Source organism: Chanodichthys erythropterus, chromosome 14 (assembly GCF_024489055.1).
Source record: "Chanodichthys erythropterus isolate Z2021 chromosome 14, ASM2448905v1, whole genome shotgun sequence".
NCBI classification, from domain to species: Eukaryota; Metazoa; Chordata; class Actinopteri; order Cypriniformes; family Xenocyprididae; genus Chanodichthys; species Chanodichthys erythropterus.
In genome coordinates this window covers 16,320,782-16,338,728 of record NC_090234.1, presented here as the reverse complement: position 1 = coordinate 16,338,728, position 17,947 = coordinate 16,320,782, and the positions used below count along the sequence as shown (strand labels likewise).

The 17,947-nt window shown below is 40.3% G+C and overlaps 2 protein-coding genes across 2 annotated transcripts in view; one reads left to right on the top strand and one right to left on the bottom strand.

Annotated features, from left to right (window-relative positions):
- The window catches only part of csrnp3 (cysteine-serine-rich nuclear protein 3), an 85,932-nt gene that overhangs the window by 27,592 nt on the left and 40,393 nt on the right, over window positions 1–17,947 (top strand). The window lies entirely within an intron of this gene.
- Window positions 6,539–13,998, bottom strand: LOC137036222 (uncharacterized). Its single transcript, XM_067410257.1, has 3 exons — window positions 13,788–13,998; window positions 7,135–13,311; window positions 6,539–6,658 (listed from the first exon to the last, which is right to left on the bottom strand). The coding sequence occupies exon 2, from the start codon at window positions 13,152–13,154 to the stop codon at window positions 7,422–7,424; it is 5,733 nt and encodes a 1,910-aa protein (XP_067266358.1). The 5' UTR covers window positions 13,155–13,311; window positions 13,788–13,998; the 3' UTR covers window positions 6,539–6,658; window positions 7,135–7,421.

Genomic DNA, 17,947 nt, shown 5'->3' with positions numbered 1-17,947 from the left:
ACCTGCTGGGTAGTTTTATTTAACTCAACTATTGTTTATCACTTGCATATAATTACTATATCACTTATCGCATATCATTAACAGCGAACTAGCAAGGTGAATAATTATAAAGGTGAATTAAAATGCAGCCTTATTAATGAGCAAAATGTTCAGATGTTAAACGCACTATTTATGAGTGGCTGGGAGCAGGTGTAGATTTCTTTCGTACCAACTAACATTTGAAAAATTTTAATGAATCCGAAAATTTACGCCAGAACCACTTTACACACGATTTACACAAAAATTCGTTCTGCTCGTGTTTCATGAATGAGACCCAATATACGTAAAAAACACAACACATTAAATAAATAACACAATATAAACAACATATATGTATATGTATATACATATATGTACATACATATAGAGAAGCCAGGTTATCCCGGTATATTTTTCTGTTGATATGAAAAATCATGTAGATTTAGCAATATGGCAGGTGTATGATGTATATTACAATGTTATGATGAACTATATGCCTTTCTCCACTGACATTTTGAGTTGTTCAAAGCGTTTCTAAGGATTCTGATTGTTAGAAGGCAGCTGTCTGACTCTGAGATGAAGAACTGGAACATGTGTTGTGTAACACTAGCAACACATTATTATCTGTTAGATAACATAGTCAAGCAAAAGGCTAATCATATTAATTACTGTTATGTGTCCAATGTTGAAAAGAGCAATATGTGCAGCATTTACCTCAGTAAGTTGACCGAGTGGATCTCTGAGCTAACGTGAGCGAGTGGAGGCGGGGCTAATTTGCATATTCATTGATCCACGTATACTATATGAGTCAAGGGTGTAGAGTTACATTCAAGCTATTTTAAGGCATATTTTCATAAGGAAAAAAAATGTCATTTTTGTGATCAAAGGAGAGTTTTAAGGTATACAATTTGACTACAGCTGTAGTCACATAGACAAATTTAACAATCTCTTTACTACCTTACTGGACCTTAAAAAGTGTTAAAGGTGCCAACGTCTTTTTAAAATATGTAATATAAGTCTAAGGTGTCTCCTGAATGTGTCTGTGAAGTTTCAGCTCAAAATACCCCATATATTTATTATTTTTTTTTTTTTCATTTTTTTAATTGCCTATTTTGGGGCATCATTAAATATGCGCCGATTCAGGCTGCGGCCCCTTTAAATTCTCGTGCTCCCCTCCCACGGAGCTTGCGCTTGCCTTAAACAGCATAAACAAAGTTTATACAGCTAATATAACCCTCAAAATGGATCTTTACAAAGTGTTCGTCATGCAGCATGTCTAATTGCGTAAGTATAGTATTTATTTGGATGTTTACATTTGATTCTGGATGAGTTTGATAGCTAAAGCTAACATTACACACTGTTGGAGAGATTTATAAAGAATGAAGCTGTGTTTATGAATTATACAGACTGCAAGTGTTTAAAAATGAAAATAACAACAGTCTTGTCTCCGTGAATACAGTAATAAACGATGGTAACTTTAACCACATTTAACAGTACATTAGCAACATGCTAACGAAACATTTAGAAAGGCAATTTACAAATATCACTAAAAATATCATGATATCATGAATCATGTCAGTTATTATCGCTCCATCTGCCATTTTTCACTATTGTCTTTGCTTGCTTACCTAGTCTGATGATTCAGCTGTGCACAGATCCAGACGTTAATACTGGCTGCCCTTGTGTAATGCCTTGAACATGAGCTGGCATATGCAAATATTGGGGGCGTACATATTAATGATCCCGACTGTTACGTAACAGTAGGTGTTATGTTGAGATTCACCTGTTCTTCGGAGGTCTTTTAAACAAATGAGATTTACACAAGAAGGAGGAAACAATGGAGTTTGAGACTCACTGTATGTCATTTTCATGTACTGAACTCTTGTTATTCAACTATGCCAAGATAAATTCAGTTTTTAATTCTAGGGCACCTTTAATAATGTTGCAGTCTATACGGAGGTCAGAAAGCTCACAGATTTCGTCAAAAATATCTTAATTTGTGTTCCGAAGATGAACAAAGGTCTTACAGGTGTGGAATAACATTAGGGTGAGTAATTAATGACAGAAATTTAATCTCCTTAAGCTGTCAAAAGTCCACGGATGATGCAAAATTATATATTTTAGGTCATCCGGTAGACATTTGCTGACTAGCTACTGTAGATGTAGGTAACATTGTTTATTTACATATAGTACCGCCATACCGTCATTGCAACAATAAAAGCAAACGCTTTAAGTGCCATCTATGTAAGCAGCTCACTATGTTTTGGAACAGAGCCTTTGTGCTCATTCTCTGCACTCTTCCTCCCTCCCGCTCTGTAATTCCCTCCCTGTCTGAGCTCTTCTTGCATGCTCTTTCTGTCTCTCTCTCTCTCTCTCTGGCTCCAGTGAGACTGTTTGCTCACTGTACTTTGCGGTTGCCCTGGCTTTCCCTCTCGGCAGGCTGCAGTAAGAGACAGAGAAAGAGAGAGAGACGGGGAGAGAGTCACTCTGACTTGCCTGTCATGCACTGATCTGACCCCTGCTTCTGTGTCTCAAAGACCCCTCAAAGTCTAGCAGCAATACACCAATTTACTGCAACATAAGAAGTGTTGGGTGTAATGCATTACCAAGTAATTAATTACTGCAATTTAATTACTTTTTTACTTTGTTGAAAAAAGTTTTGTTTTTTTGTTTTGGTGCACAAAAAGTATTCTAGTCGCTTCATAAAATTAAGGTTGAACCACTGCAGTCACGTCGACTGTCTTTAGTACCTTTCTGGACCTTGAATGTGTTGGTTAAATTGCTGTCTATGGAGGAGTCAGACAGCTCTTGGATTTCATCAAGAATATCTTAATTTGTGTTCTGAAGATGAATGAAGGTCTTACGGATTTCGAACGACGTGAGGGTGAGTAATTAATGACAGACGTTTATTTTTTCTGTGAACTAACCCTTTAAAAAAATCCATGAAATCTATCCATTTTTTTTTTTTTTTTTTTTTTTTTTTGTGAAGCACATAAGGCGAAGAATCTTTATGCAGCTCTTTTCCATGCAATTTATAATGCCCACACCTGTTAAGTTCCAAAAAGGACACAAACACTATAAAAAATGAAGTTAAATATACGTTGGATATCTTCTCTGCTGCAGCTCTCAAATAAAATATGATGCTGTTACATGTCACATCATGTTTGATGTTACTAAACATGAAAATCAATTATATTTTATGTTTCTCAGGTCTAAGACATAAAATAAAATAAAAAAAGCTTTTGCCAATTTTTAGGAATTTTGTTGGAATAAAGTATTTGCAATATTTAATTATTTTTATTTTTTATATCATATTTTTATATTATTTTACAGTATTATATTTTATACTTTTTAATTTTCTTATTGTAATTATTTTAACTACTATTTTATTTTGAAATAAAATCCAGCTGTGGTTCTCAACCTTTTTACTGGATAAGGTTTAAAGGTTCCATCGAATGTTTTTTTACAAGATGTAATATAAGTCTAAGGTGTCCCCTGAATGTGTCTGTGAAGTTTCAGCTCAAAATACCCCATAGATTTTTTTTTTTTTTTTTTTTTTTCTTAACTACCCATTTTGGGGCATCATTAAAGGTGCCCTAGATTCAAAAATTGAATTTATCTTGGCATAGTTGAATAACAAGAGTTCAGTACATGGAAATGACATACAGTGAGTCTCAAACTCCATTGTTTCCTCCTTCTTATATAAATCTCATTTGTTTAAAAGACCTCCGAAGAACAGGCGAATCTCAACATAACACCGACTGTTATGTAACCGTCAGGATCATTAATATGTACGCCCCAATATTTGCATATGCCAGCTCATGTTCAAGGCATTACACAAGGGCAGCCAGTATTAACATCTGGATCTGTGCACAGCTGAATCATCAGACTAGGTAAGCAAGCTAGGACAATAGCGAAAAATGGCAGATGGAGCGATAATAACTGACATGATTCATGATTTCATTATATTTTTAGTGATATTTGTAAATTGTCTTTCTAAATGTTTCGTTAGCATGTTGCTAATGTACTGTTAAATGTATTTAAAGTTACCATCGTTTATTATATTCACAGAGACAAGACTGTCGTTATTTTATTTTTTAAACTCTTGCAGTCTGTATAATTCATAAACACAACTTCATTCTTTATAAATCTCTCCAACAGTGTAGCATTAGCCGTTAGCCACGTAACATAGCCTCAAATTCATTCAGAATCAATGTAAACATCAAAATAAACACTGTACTTACGCGATTAGACATGCTGCATGACGAACACTTTGTAAAGATCCGTTTTGAGGGTTATATTAGCTGTTTGAGCTTTGTTTATGTTGTTTAAGGCAAGCACGAGCTCTTGGGGCGTGGAGCACGAGAATTAAAGGGCCACACACCCTGAATCGGCTCATTTCTAATTATGCCCCAAAAAATAAAAAATAAAAAAAAATCTATGGGGTATTTTGAGCTGAAACTTCACAGACACATTCAGGGGACACCTTAGACTTATATTACATCTTTTAAAAAAAAGTTCTAGGGCACCTATGAGCCGATTTATGCTGCGCGGCCCCTTTAATTCTAGTGCTCTCTGCCCACGGAGCTCGCGCTTGCTTTAAACAGCATAAACAAAGTTTACACAGCTAATATAACCCTCAAAAAAATAGTTCATGCAGCATGTCTAATCGCATAAGTACAGTGTTTATTTGGATGTTTACATTTGATTCTGAATGAGTTTGATGGTGCTCCGTGGCTAAAGCTAACATTACACACTGTTGGAGAGATTTATAAAGAATGAAGTTGTGTTTATGAATTATACAGACTGCAAGTGTTTAAACATGAAAATAGTGACGTCTCTTGTCTCTGTGAATACAGTAATAAACGATGGTAACTTTAACCACATTTAACAGTACATTAGCAACATGCTAACCAAACATTTAGAAAGACAATTTACAAATATCACTAAAAATATCATGATATCATGGATCATGTCAGTTATTATCGCTCCATCTGCCATTTTTTGCTATTGTTCTCGCTTGCTTACCTAGTCTGATGATTCAGCTGTGCACAGATCCAGACGTTAATACTTGCTGCCCTTGTGTAATGCCTTGAACATGGGCTGGTATATGCAAATATTGGGGTCATACATATTAATGATTCCAACTGTTACGTAACAGTGTTATGTTGAGATTCACCTGTCATTTGGAGGTCTTTTAAACAAATGAGATTTATACAAGAAGGAGGAAACAATGGAGTTTGAGACTCACTGTATGTCATTTCCATGTACTGAACTCTTGTTATTCAACTATGCCAAGGCAAATTCACTTTTCAATTTGATGGCACCTTTAAGAATACGTGGGGTTTTTTTTTTGTTTTTTTTACAATTTCTACCTGATCATTTTTTAGAGCTTAGCATATGTGACTAGAAAAATGTATATTCATTATAAAAATGCCTATGGAGTTTCAAGATTTTATTAATTTACATGACATTTACATCTAGGTCTGATATTATAAATCACTTAAAATTAGGCTTGGCTACCTTATAAAAACATTTTTTTTCTTCCATAACATGATATTTCTGAGTAAAACAGGATATTCAATTAAGAACAAAATGTTGTGTGGGATTTTATCCACTAGATCATAAAATGTGGTCTCTATACTGTATGTGTTAAGACATTTTTGAGCTAGTAGACTATTAGGTTAAGGTTAGGGTTAGGGTTAGTAGAATAAGGGGTTAGGGTTAGTAAAATAAGTTGACGTAGTTACAAAGATACTTATAGTCAGTAGAATGTCTGTTGGGGAGCATCAGAATAAAGTGTTAGCAGATATTAAGCAGACAGTCTACTAATAATCTAATGACTGCTAATTGACATGTAGCTGCAAAGATACTTATAGTTAGTGGAATGTCTAAAGTGGACCATCAGAATAAAGTGTTACTATAAATAGCATCAACTTTGATGTCATATTGACTTTTAACATGGATTCAGTTTCATAATGCAGCGTAAATATGGAAACTTGAATTCACACCCTTTGGGTTCAATTATGGGTGTGACTTACATAAGATCATCTTCCATTAATTGGTTAGTGTTAGTTAGCTGCAGGGCTGGTGGAAAAGCATGTTGGACTGACCTGTATGACTCAGTGCGCTGATTCCCCAGGCTTAAGGGCAGGCAGAGGTTAGTATGGTGCTAATTGCTGACCTCAGAACTACTAACATCCTATAAAACATTCAGAAGGGAAGCATAGATAGAGACTGAGAGTGCCCTGCATCCAAGAGAAAAACTCAAAGGTTACATCCTCCACATCCTCAAGGCAAAGACGTGTTACCTTCCTGATGGTCATTGTGTAAAGATACTAGTTGTTTTGAGCACCCACCACAGACCTCTCAGTGACAGACTATTGGTTTTGTTCACCAAGTTCAAACGGAGCCAAGAAACAAAATTATCTGTAAAGCGCTCATAAACTTTAATCACTGCAGCTGAGTCATTGCTTTAGGCTCTGAATGAGTAGTTTTTTGAGAATGACATATGATTTTTGAAAAAAACTACTGTTCACTCTTTTTTGGTTCGGAGTAATTGAACGACCACAGGATGTCCGGTTAGAACATAACGTCTCACACCAGGGGTACTTGTAGTTGATTTATTGTGTGTGTGGTTCTGTAAACATAAACAATATACAAAATATAAATAAACAAACAAACAATCACAGATCTATAAACAGTACTAGATCTATAAGTGAGTACTTGAATACTGGTTATAACGATAATCAGCATGGTAAAGGGTATTAGAAAACTAGACAAAGTGAATTATATAATTACACAAATACAAACTCTATACAAATGATTATAATACTGTACTGCGTGCCCAGCGCATGTAGTGTTAACAGCGCATGCGTCTGACTCACTAAATAGACATGCCTGTACATGTTCCCTGAAACGCATTTCAATCCAACACTATATAATAAAGATATAACATTAAACACTGTCCATATAAATAACACGGGAGGCTCATGAAATTTACGTGACAATATAAAGTGCAAACATATTTAACAATGTAAACATTTAGGCGGAATGCCGCGATGGCGATCTTTAATCTCTATCATGAACGTATTATAACTATGCAAATGTACTTACAATTAGTTGCACGCACACACATAATCCTCAAAATCTTTGGATTGCAACACTTCTGACGAATCTAACTATTATTTACAATAAACAAGCACATCTACGCAGTCTCTCTCCATAACATCTTGTTTTCCAACTCCCCGGAAAGTTTTGGAACAGTCCAAGTCACGAACAGAGGCGGGGGAGTTTGGGAGAGTCCATTTCTGAAGGGTGGCCTTTTTTACAGCCGCCCCCAAATTCACAATGTGAATTTGAACAATTAAAAAGGCCTTACTAAGAGTTAAGTTATTGGTATATCACTCAGGCAGTGGAGGTAGGCTGATGATTTTGGTCACTGGCCTTAGGTAAGTTCTGTCCTTCACTTTAATTTCAGCTGATCTGACCCGGTTATCCTTCCCCGGGAAAACCTGCACAATCCTTCCAACTGGCCAAAGTGCACGAGGTAGCTGCTGGTCTACAATCATAACAGTTTCACCTACTCGTAGATTGTCCTTCTCTGACATCCATTTCTGTCTGGTTTGAAGGCTAGGTAGGTAGTTACAGATGAATCGCTTCCAAAAGTGATCAGCTAGCAGCTGACTATGCCTCCATCTCCGTCTGCTCAGGAGTTCGGAATCTTGGTACGTCACTTGTGGAAGTGATGCGTCTCGCCGCCCCATTAACAGGATGTTGGGTGTAACTGGATCGGGGTCGGCTATGTCTGAAGATGTGTAGCCGATGGGCTTGGCATTCAGTATACCCTCTATTTCAATTAGAACAGTTCGTAATACTTCTTCAGTGACTGTTTGGGCTCCGAGAGTTACTTGCAGGGCTGTTTTCAGTGATCGAATTTCCCGCTCCCAGCATCCACCGAAATGTGGTGCATTGGGTGGATTGAACACGAAACCAATCTGTTGGCTTGCAAGTTGAGCCTGGATCTCAGGCTGAAGAGCTACAAAGGCATCCCGAAGTTCCCTTTCCCCACCTTTGAAATTCGTTCCTTGATCTGAAAGGATCTCAAAGGGTTTGCCTCGCCGAGCAATAAAACGGCGAAGGGCCATAAGGAATGAATCACTGTCCAGACTTGTAAGGAGATCAATATGCACTGCACGGGTGGTCATACACTTGAAAAGGATCCCCCAACGTTTCTCATTTCTGCGTCCCACCTTTATGAGATAGGGACCGAAGCAATCTATCCCCGTTGAATAGAAAACTGGCTGGTGAATTCTCAACCTTGCTTGTGGAAGGTCTGCCATTCTGGGGGGGTTAGGTTTGGCTCGCCATTTCTGGCATTCAGTGCATTGGCGTTGATGATGTCTGACTGCTGCTCGTCCTTTTAATACCCAGTATTTCCTCCTGAGTTCTGAAAACACCCTCTCTGGTCCAGGGTGATGCAGACGATCATCATAGTCTTTGATAATCAGCTTGGTGAGTGGGTGATGTGGGTTGAGGACAATAGGGTGGATGTTATCTTCGTCTAATGGACTGATCTGTCTGAGACGACCACCGACGCGAATGAGATTGGTGCTGTTATCCAGTTCAGGGGCTAGACACAGCAGTCGACTATTGCTAGGTATGGGTTTACCAGATTTCAAGTGCAACATCTCGTCTGGGAATGATTCCATCTGGATGTGACGGAGGGCTGTGAGCTCAGCTTCTTTATAGTCTTCTGCAGTGGCACTCAAGGGTGATTTCTTGTTTGAGTATTGTATGAGGGCCTTTAAGTAGTCTGAGAAGGTGCTAAATTGATGAGGATCTGGTAATGACAGAGCAGAAGTTACCAGTCCACAGAAGGTTGACCTTTTCAACTCACTGTCTTGGGTTACATGGGCTAATGGTGGCATCTCTGGCCAGCTGGCTGGTGTCTGTCGGAGGAAAGCTGGGCCTTGGTTCCATTTGCTGTCTTTGGTGAGATCAGAGGGAGACTTTCCTCTTGTAATGGCATCCGCTGGGTTGTTGCTAGACTGTACATAGCGCCAGGTATCAGATTCAGTTAAGTCCTGGATTTCTGCTACTCTAGTCCCCACAAAAACCTTAAAGCGGCAAGAATCTGATAAAAGCCAGGTCAGTATTGTAGTGGAGTCAGACCACAGAGTGATGCTACTGAGTGGTAATGTTAGCTCTGCTTTCAGGACTTTAGCCAGTTGCGCCCCTGTGAGTGCTGCACACAACTCAAGACGAGGAATGCTCTGTTGTTTTTTGGGGGCGACACGGGACCTAGCTGTTACAAAGGCCACCTCCACTTTACCTTGAGAGCTCTCTGTTCTTAAGTAAGCCACAGAGCCATAGGCCTTCTCTGAGGCATCACAAAAGATGTGAAGCTGCCTAATGCTGGTAGAGCAGTCCAGTTCCTTGCTGCAATAACATCTGGGCAAAGTGATGTGCTGCAGGTCTTCCAACTCGCTCTCCCAGTGTTTCCAAGTGGCTAATAGGTCCTCAGGTAGCCGCGGGTCATCCCACTCTCTCCTTTTGTCCCATAACTTTTGTACTATCACTTTAGCTCGAGTGGTGAATGGTACAATGTAGCCAAGGGGATCATATTGGCTAGCAAGAATCTGGTAGATGCTTCTCATTGTGGGCACTTGACAGTCAGGTTTGCGTCGTTTGTAGGAGAGAGTGTCTGACTGGCATTTCCAATGAAGGCCAAGAGTTGATTCCTGGGCATTTTGGTGACCTTCACGTAGCCAAAGAATGCTGCTCTGAGACTGAATATCGGCTGGCAGATGGCTGATAACTGAAGGGTCATTACTAGCCCACTGTCGTAACTCAAAGCCCCCAGATGCTAGGAGGCTGTAGAGTTTGTCGACTAGGTTCTTGGCCGTGTTAGGAGAAGCAAAGCTCTGAAGGCAATTGTCAACATAGAATGACTTCTCCACAGAAAAACATGTGTCCTCTCCAGGCTGGCTGTGATCTAGAACATGCTTCTGTAAAGCAAACGAAGCACAACATGGACTGCAAGTAGTCCCGAAAGGCAGCACTTGCCATTCATAGACATCAGGGATTCTGTCTCTTTGCATGTCTCTCCAAATGTATCTCAGCAGTGGTTTATCCTTTGGCAAGAGGCGTACCTGATGGAACATGCCACGGATGTCACTACTGATGGCAACAGAGTGCTCCCGGAAGCGCAGAAGGACTGCCAGGAGGGACGGACCAAGTGTTGGACCAGGCAATAGGAGCTCATTCAGATTGTGCCCTTGGTATGAGAATGAACAGTTAAAGACCACCCTGTTCTTCCCATTATGCTGCACCATGTGGTGCGGGATGTACCAGGCTTCTTTTGTTCTGTCCACCTGCTCCTGACTAAGTTTGACAACATACCCAGCTTGCACTAACTTGGCCAACTCCTCTTTGTATGCTGCAGCCAGATCAGAGTCTTTGTCAAGCCGTTTCTCAATTCCTCTTAACTGGGGTAAGACAGCCTCTTTAGTTGCATAGAGACAGGGCATGTTCTTGATACGTAGCAGAGGAGTAGCATATCTCTGAACACCATCAATATCCACTCTCACAGTGTTTTCTTGCAGAAGCTGTATGGACTCCTTGTCTAGGCGTGATCTGGTGATTACCTTTTCACTCTGGTAGGGTAGAACATCCATTTGCCACAGTCTCTCTACGTTTGCATAAAGGTCATTGACAGGCCGCAGCGAGGTGAAGAAGCACTGATCAGGGAAAAGATGACTGCTCAATTCTTGAGTTGGACCCTGCAGTGTCCATCCCAGACGTGTTCTTACTGCTGTCGGACCACCAGGGGGCCCCAGTCTGACTGGCTGTATAGGTGTGATAAGGTGGGGGCAATCAGAGCCAATGAGAAGCACGGGATGTACCTTGTTCAGCTGTTGCAGTGGTAACCCAGCAAGATGCTTGAACTTCCTTTGCAGGACATTGACTGGGTGAGTATGTTCTGCCAGGCCGAGTACTTTAGCTGTGAAGGCGTTACGGATCTTGTAGGCCTTACTGGGGTTCACAATTGGGGACACAGTAAAAGTTACTGCCGCCCCGTGAATGACCTGGGTATCTTGTCTCACTGTGCGAAGCACAAGGTCCTCGGGCTCCCCCTCAATTGCCAATTTCTCAACTGCATCATGCAGAATGATGGTTCGCTCTGATCCATCGTCCAACACAGCATAAGCCTCCATCGCTCTGTTACCATTCTTGATTAGAACCTTAATCACTTTGAGCAGCACTTTACTGCCAGATGTTGGGCGGTCAACATACAAAACTGCACTAGAAGGAGCTGTACTCTCCTGAGGTGACTTGACTTGACCATTAACGTCATGCAGTACCAAAAGGTGCTTCTTGTTGCAGGTTGGGCAGAGAGTCTTAAGGGTGCAGTTAGCTGCTTGATGTCCACGACCACAACGCCAGCATCGGTTCTTTGTCTTTATCCAGTCTATCTTCATGTCTTTGCTTAGAAGCTTGAAGTTATCACAGCCATTCAAGTAATGCTTGTTGTTGTCACAGTATGGACAAAAGGCCTTTACCTTCTCTGTTTTGACTGGTAGGCTGACTGGTTTAGACGTGACAGAAGACGTCAGCGTGGACGGTGACTTTTCAGTCCCAAGGAAAATAGTAGTTGGTCTGCGAGGCTGCTTAGGTTCTCTTCTCACCTCTCTGATGCGTGCTGGGTAGTCTTGCTTTGAGGGCAAACCATACTGGCTACTGTCTTCCTGTACCTGAAGCTCATATTCCAGCCAATCCGCAAAGTCCAGCAGTGTGGGAATAGCAACTTGTAGTGGGTGAGTGTATCTCTTAAAACTGGATCTGAGATCATGTGGCAGCTTACTCAAGAGTCGAGATACATGTGATCCACATTCCAGCTCTACACTACCTTTGTGGCCCAGCTGCTGCAACATACTGACAAGTGAACGCACCTGCAGCCCAAACATCCTGAAGGCCTTCACATCTCCGCTGCGTATGTTAGCACCATCCATCAGCTCAGCGATTCGTTGCAGAGCTAGTTGGTGAGGTTGACCATACATTTTATTCAGAGCTCTCATAGTGTTTGTGAAGGGAGACCTTGAATTGCTATAAGAGTCCGCCACCAGGAGAGCCTCCTCCAGTTTCAGATGGTCTGTGAGGATTTGGAACTTGAAGTGTTCTGTGGCGTCATCAGGCAGGATGTTCTCTAATGCAATTCTCAGCCTTGAAAACTCCCTAGGGTCAGGAAATGTCAGGTAAGGGATGGTAGGGGCTGGACCTCTGTAGATTTTCTCTTGGGTAGATGAAGGTAAGAGATGCTCTGAAGTGTATTCAGCATGGACTGGTCTTTTCTGGTCTTGTGATGGGAACATAAACTCAGGCAGCTGACGTGACTGGGAATACGGGGGAGAGTCTGGATACCTGAATTGCGGTGAATCACGATACTGTGCTGTAAAGGGGGCTCTCTCATCTGAGGAGGAAGAAATGTTCATGTTTCTCAGATGTTCAATCAGCCCTGGGCTTTCCTCTGGCCCAGCTGAGCACATTTGTCTCTTAGCGGTAGGTGGCAGCCTGGAGCGTGGGGCTGGTATTGGATGGTAGCTTGGCTGTGGAGTCTGAATGTGAGCTGCTGGAGAGTGAGAGAGCTGTGATGGCATTGGTGCAGTGGATAACTCAGGTGGAAGTCTTCGGTCCGATTTCAGGTTTTTAAGCTCATGATAAAGCGCAGCATTCTGTTGACGCATCTCTTGGACTGCTGAGATGATCTCAGGGAGCTGGCTAGCTTGTCGTTGCAAGGCTGCGTTCTCCCGCTTCATCTCCTCTAACATGGCTGTAAGCTCTGGTAACTGTTTTACTTGCTGTTGCAGTGCAGCATTCTCCTCTCTCAGCCTTTCAGAAGTGCTGTCCCATTGGTCATTCAATATCCATTCTGAGTGCTCTGATGCTTGACTGACTGATGAAGTGGATATAGAACGACGTGGTGGTTCATCCTCCAGTGCACCCTGGTAGCTAGGCGACCGTGGCTGCTGTCGTTGAGGACCAGGTTCACTGAGCTCGTAGTCTTCAAGGTAAGCTGGGGGGTTAACTCGTCTCCTTGGTCGCACAGCAGGAGGTTCTCTTTCTGGGTAAGACATGGCTGTAGCAGTTCACTCATCCGGCTCGAAGGACCATGAAAAAAACTACTGTTCACTCTTTTTTGGTTCGGAGTAATTGAACGACCACAGGATGTCCGGTTAGAACATAACGTCTCACACCAGGGGTACTTGTAGTTGATTTATTGTGTGTGTGGTTCTGTAAACATAAACAATATACAAAATATAAATAAACAAACAAACAATCACAGATCTATAAACAGTACTAGATCTATAAGTGAGTACTTGAATACTGGTTATAACGATAATCAGCATGGTAAAGGGTATTAGAAAACTAGACAAAGTGAATTATATAATTACACAAATACAAACTCTATACAAATGATTATAATACTGTACTGCGTGCCCAGCGCATGTAGTGTTAACAGCGCATGCGTCTGACTCACTAAATAGACATGCCTGTACATGTTCCCTGAAACGCATTTCAATCCAACACTATATAATAAAGATATAACATTAAACACTGTCCATATAAATAACACGGGAGGCTCATGAAATTTACGTGACAATATAAAGTGCAAACATATTTAACAATGTAAACATTTAGGCGGAATGCCGCGATGGCGATCTTTAATCTCTATCATGAACGTATTATAACTATGCAAATGTACTTACAATTAGTTGCACGCACACACATAATCCTCAAAATCTTTGGATTGCAACACTTCTGACGAATCTAACTATTATTTACAATAAACAAGCACATCTACGCAGTCTCTCTCCATAACATCTTGTTTTCCAACTCCCCGGAAAGTTTTGGAACAGTCCAAGTCACGAACAGAGGCGGGGGAGTTTGGGAGAGTCCATTTCTGAAGGGTGGCCTTTTTTACAATTTTTTTTTTCATTCTGTCAGTCAGAACTCGGGTTATTGTTCTTCCGTGGAAGTTTATCAGCAACACTACCACCGGAAAATAGCATTTTAAAAGCCATCCAGTTATTACAAAGCTCTTTTAAACTCCTCGGGCAGCAGAAATAATGACTTTTTTTGGCTCCAGCCTTCCATTTTTTCATGCTGCCGTCACAGCCAATGATTTGATTTGGAACCAGACTCCTCATTTGCATATGGCCTGAATATAGTCAGAGAATGTCTATGCAAACACAGCGCAATATATTTACATTCTCTATATTCTCATATGCACAAAATCACAGAATAGGACATGAATGTAAGTGTTCAAGCAATAAAGTCATGGTATGTTACAAAGCTGCACATGGCAGCAACATACAAATAACAATCATTATGCAACATTTTTTTTATTCAAACAGGTCATACAAATAAAGTTTTGACTTATACAAAGCAGCAATGAGAAATAAGTATAAATAAAAAGAAATAAAATATAATTAAAAATAAAACAAACACAAAACAAGAGTTTCAAAAATAGCGCTGTTGTAGGTCATGAGACTTTTGACTCAGTAGTAGGTAAACTAAACAATATTCTTATAAAGTATAAAATACGCAAACAAATGTGGGTAGTAATCTACCTTAAAAATAACTGTTATATATAATAGTTTGTGTTCTTGAATCTTTTCCAGCCATGCAATATTCTACTAATATCACACAGAAATTTGTATCATTCCACTTGTTTCTGCCAGATCTGTACTGACACCCACTTTAATTTTACAAATACTACTGTTATTGTGTCATGGAATGTAATTTTAAAGGGGACCTATAATGCCCCTTTTATAAGATGTAATATAAGTCTCTGGTGTCCCCAGAATGTGTGTGTGAAGTTTCAGCTCAAAATCCCCCACAGATCATTTATTATAGCTTGTCAAATTTGACCCTATTTGGGTGTGAGTAAAAACACGCCCTTTTTGTGTGTGTCCCTTTAAATGCAAATGAGCTGCTGCTCCCAGCCCCCTTTCCAGAAGAGGGCGGAGCTTTAGCAGCTCAACAACAACAAAGCTGGAGAATCTCACACAGCCAAAATGAGGATTGTCAGTAACGGTGTTCAGCCTTACATTGTTCAAACCGGAGTCGACACTGATGGAGAGACTCAGGAAGAAGTTACAACTTTTAGAATGAAACTGGACGTTTCTGAATGGTTAGTGGATAAATTGATGTAGTTGCTGTGGAGTTGATTCAACTCATCCACTAGCATGTGCCGTCATGTTCATCTTTTGTGCAAATCCAGTGTTGAATTGACCTTCGTTTGTGAAGTAGTCCGGCGTAAAATATATAACACTTTACCGACTTTTTTTGGCACATTTCCTTCATAATTGAAGTGATTTGTAAGGTGTTCAAAAAGTGAATTTTGCGTAATAGGTCGCCTTTTAAGAGGTAGCATTTCTAAATGCTAAATGCATTACTTCATTGACTTCTGCACCAAAGATACATGCTTAAGAAGGCTTCTTAAAAGGCAACATAATCATGCTTTTCAGAGCAGCCTTCACGTTAAGAGTACTTAAAATGCAACCCACGTAGGCAGCTCACTAGGTTTTGGAACAGAGCCTCAATGTGTGAGTGTGTGTGTGTTTGTGTGTCGACCGCCAGTCATATGTTTTGCATCTTTACATAATGGAGCTCCTGGTATGATATTCCATAAGAAAGAGAGGGAATGCAAATTAGAAATGACTGTTATACAATAGGCAGCATTCCAAGATAAAGAGGAAACGAGAGCAAATAATTCGATTTTTCTGGTGAAATCAAGTACTGAGCCATTCATGACTGTCTGCTCTGCTCTCTAATGGGTCACGGACCCGCAAGGCCATAGATTCAAGTCGGGATAACCATTTTATATGGAAAGAACTGTATTCGGTCACTTTTAGTAGATATAGGCAGGAAGCTATTCTGTGCTACTGTAATACTGCAAAATTCCCCATGTCACAAAGGGTTTTAATGTTTAGTTTTCCACAATTCAGATCATAACATAGAGGCTCTATGCCGTCCCTCAAGACGTTTTCCAAAAGAAAATCTGGTCCAGGATAAATCCAAGTGTGTCCAGAAACACAGTCAGAGCTCTGATTTAAACCTTTATTAAATCCAAAACACACATACAAGCATTTTCCTCCTGAAGCCAGCTGCCTCTCCACTAAAACTCTCACAAATGCTTTAAAACACAGTTTAAACACACTATGAAATCTGTTATAGGTGGGATTAAGCACTTTAAAATGAGCGATCGGTGCTTAAATATTCTTTATTTGAAGGATTTGTTGAATTAGAGGCTTCTCACACTGTAATAGGTCTATCCTTGTCTTAAGCAAGTGGAAATACAGTATAATTGGCAGGAATTAGACGTGCTGAAAATGAATAATTAGAGCAGGATTTATCCTTTCTGTTGCAGAGAGGTATATTGACATAGCTACATACTGTTTGCCACATTTTTAATTGCTGGACTTTACTTATTACTCGAGAGAGCCTAATAAGCAGAGATTTTCGCTTAATTACAGGCGGTCCGAACGCTTCGGTGAGCAGAGGACAAGTCGTCCCGCACTGGTCTTACTGCAGTGACCATCACACAACGCTGCAAGCAATAATCAAAGTGTTTTGACACAGCATTTATTCAGGCACTAATAGCTGGATGACCACACACTCGGTTTGTGTTTTTTGTGCCGTTTATGTGCCGTCGAGTGAAAGGATTTCCTGAAGCAAGAACTGTAATGTTAACATCAATGATAACTCCACAGCTCTACTCCCAGGAGCTTTTAAGACTCATTTAGATGCACTCTTAACCCAAATATTTGCTTTATTTACTGATCATGTGAAGAAGTGGGTGATGTAGCTATAATGATTATATTGTTCAAGATATTTAGGTATCTGCAGAGATAACTAAAATGATTCTTTCAGAAGAATGTCAACTAAATAGCTATTGTTCTCAAGTAGATTCAAAATGTATCCACTAACCATTCAGAAACGTCCAGTTTCATTCTAAAAGTTGTAACTTCTTCCTGAGTCTCTCCATCAGTGTCGACTCCGGTTTGAACAATGTAAGGCTGAACACCGTTACTGACAATCCTCATTTTGGCTGTGTGAGATTCTCCAGCTTTGTTGTTGTTGAGCTGTTAAAGCTCCGCCCTCTTCTGGAAAGGGGGCGGGGAACAGCAGCTAATTTGCATTTAAAGGGACACACACAAAAACAGCATGGCACATAGTGCACTATATAGGGGATAGGGAATGATTCAATGGAAATATGCTTTCCATTGTTGTGAGTCCGTTTTCACGTTAGTGTCACATGAACCGCTGCAACGTGTGCACAATCTGCTCCGGTCCAGAGACACGAGAGCACAGAGCGGATCATATGTGCGCGTCGGCTCAGACCACATTTGAATTCTGCACAGAATGCTGTATATAAGTGATATAAAGGACATTATGAGGAGAAACGGTTAGAGATTAGAATGAAACAGAGATTTTACAGAGTCTAACGGCTCTGGCGAGCTGTAACATAAACGAAACACTATTGGCTATTTTTAAAAAGGAGTGGGGCTGTTCGATATATCGCCCTGGCTTCAATGTTTCAGTTGAAATTACGTCAACACATTGAATAATGCTGCGCGTTCCAAGACACTTCAGTGGGCCTTTAAATCACTAGCAAATGAGCAAGATCATTCCATGAATATTAGATAGATCACCCAAACCTACAGTAAATGTGAATATACTGTATCTATTATTCTCCAGCACTGTCATTATATAGTTGTTGTTTTGTTTTTTTTGAGCTTGTTTAATTTAAAGGGTTAGTTCACCCAAAAATTAAAATAAAGTCATTTATTGCCATCATGCCGTTCCACACCCGTAAGACCTTCAGAACACAAATTAAGATATTTTTAATGAAATCCGTTGG

Coding starts and splice junctions, on each gene's coding strand:
- LOC137036222 (XM_067410257.1), bottom strand. CDS start 13,154: ATGTCTTACCCAGAAAGAGAACCTCCTGCTGTGCGACCAAGGAGACGA.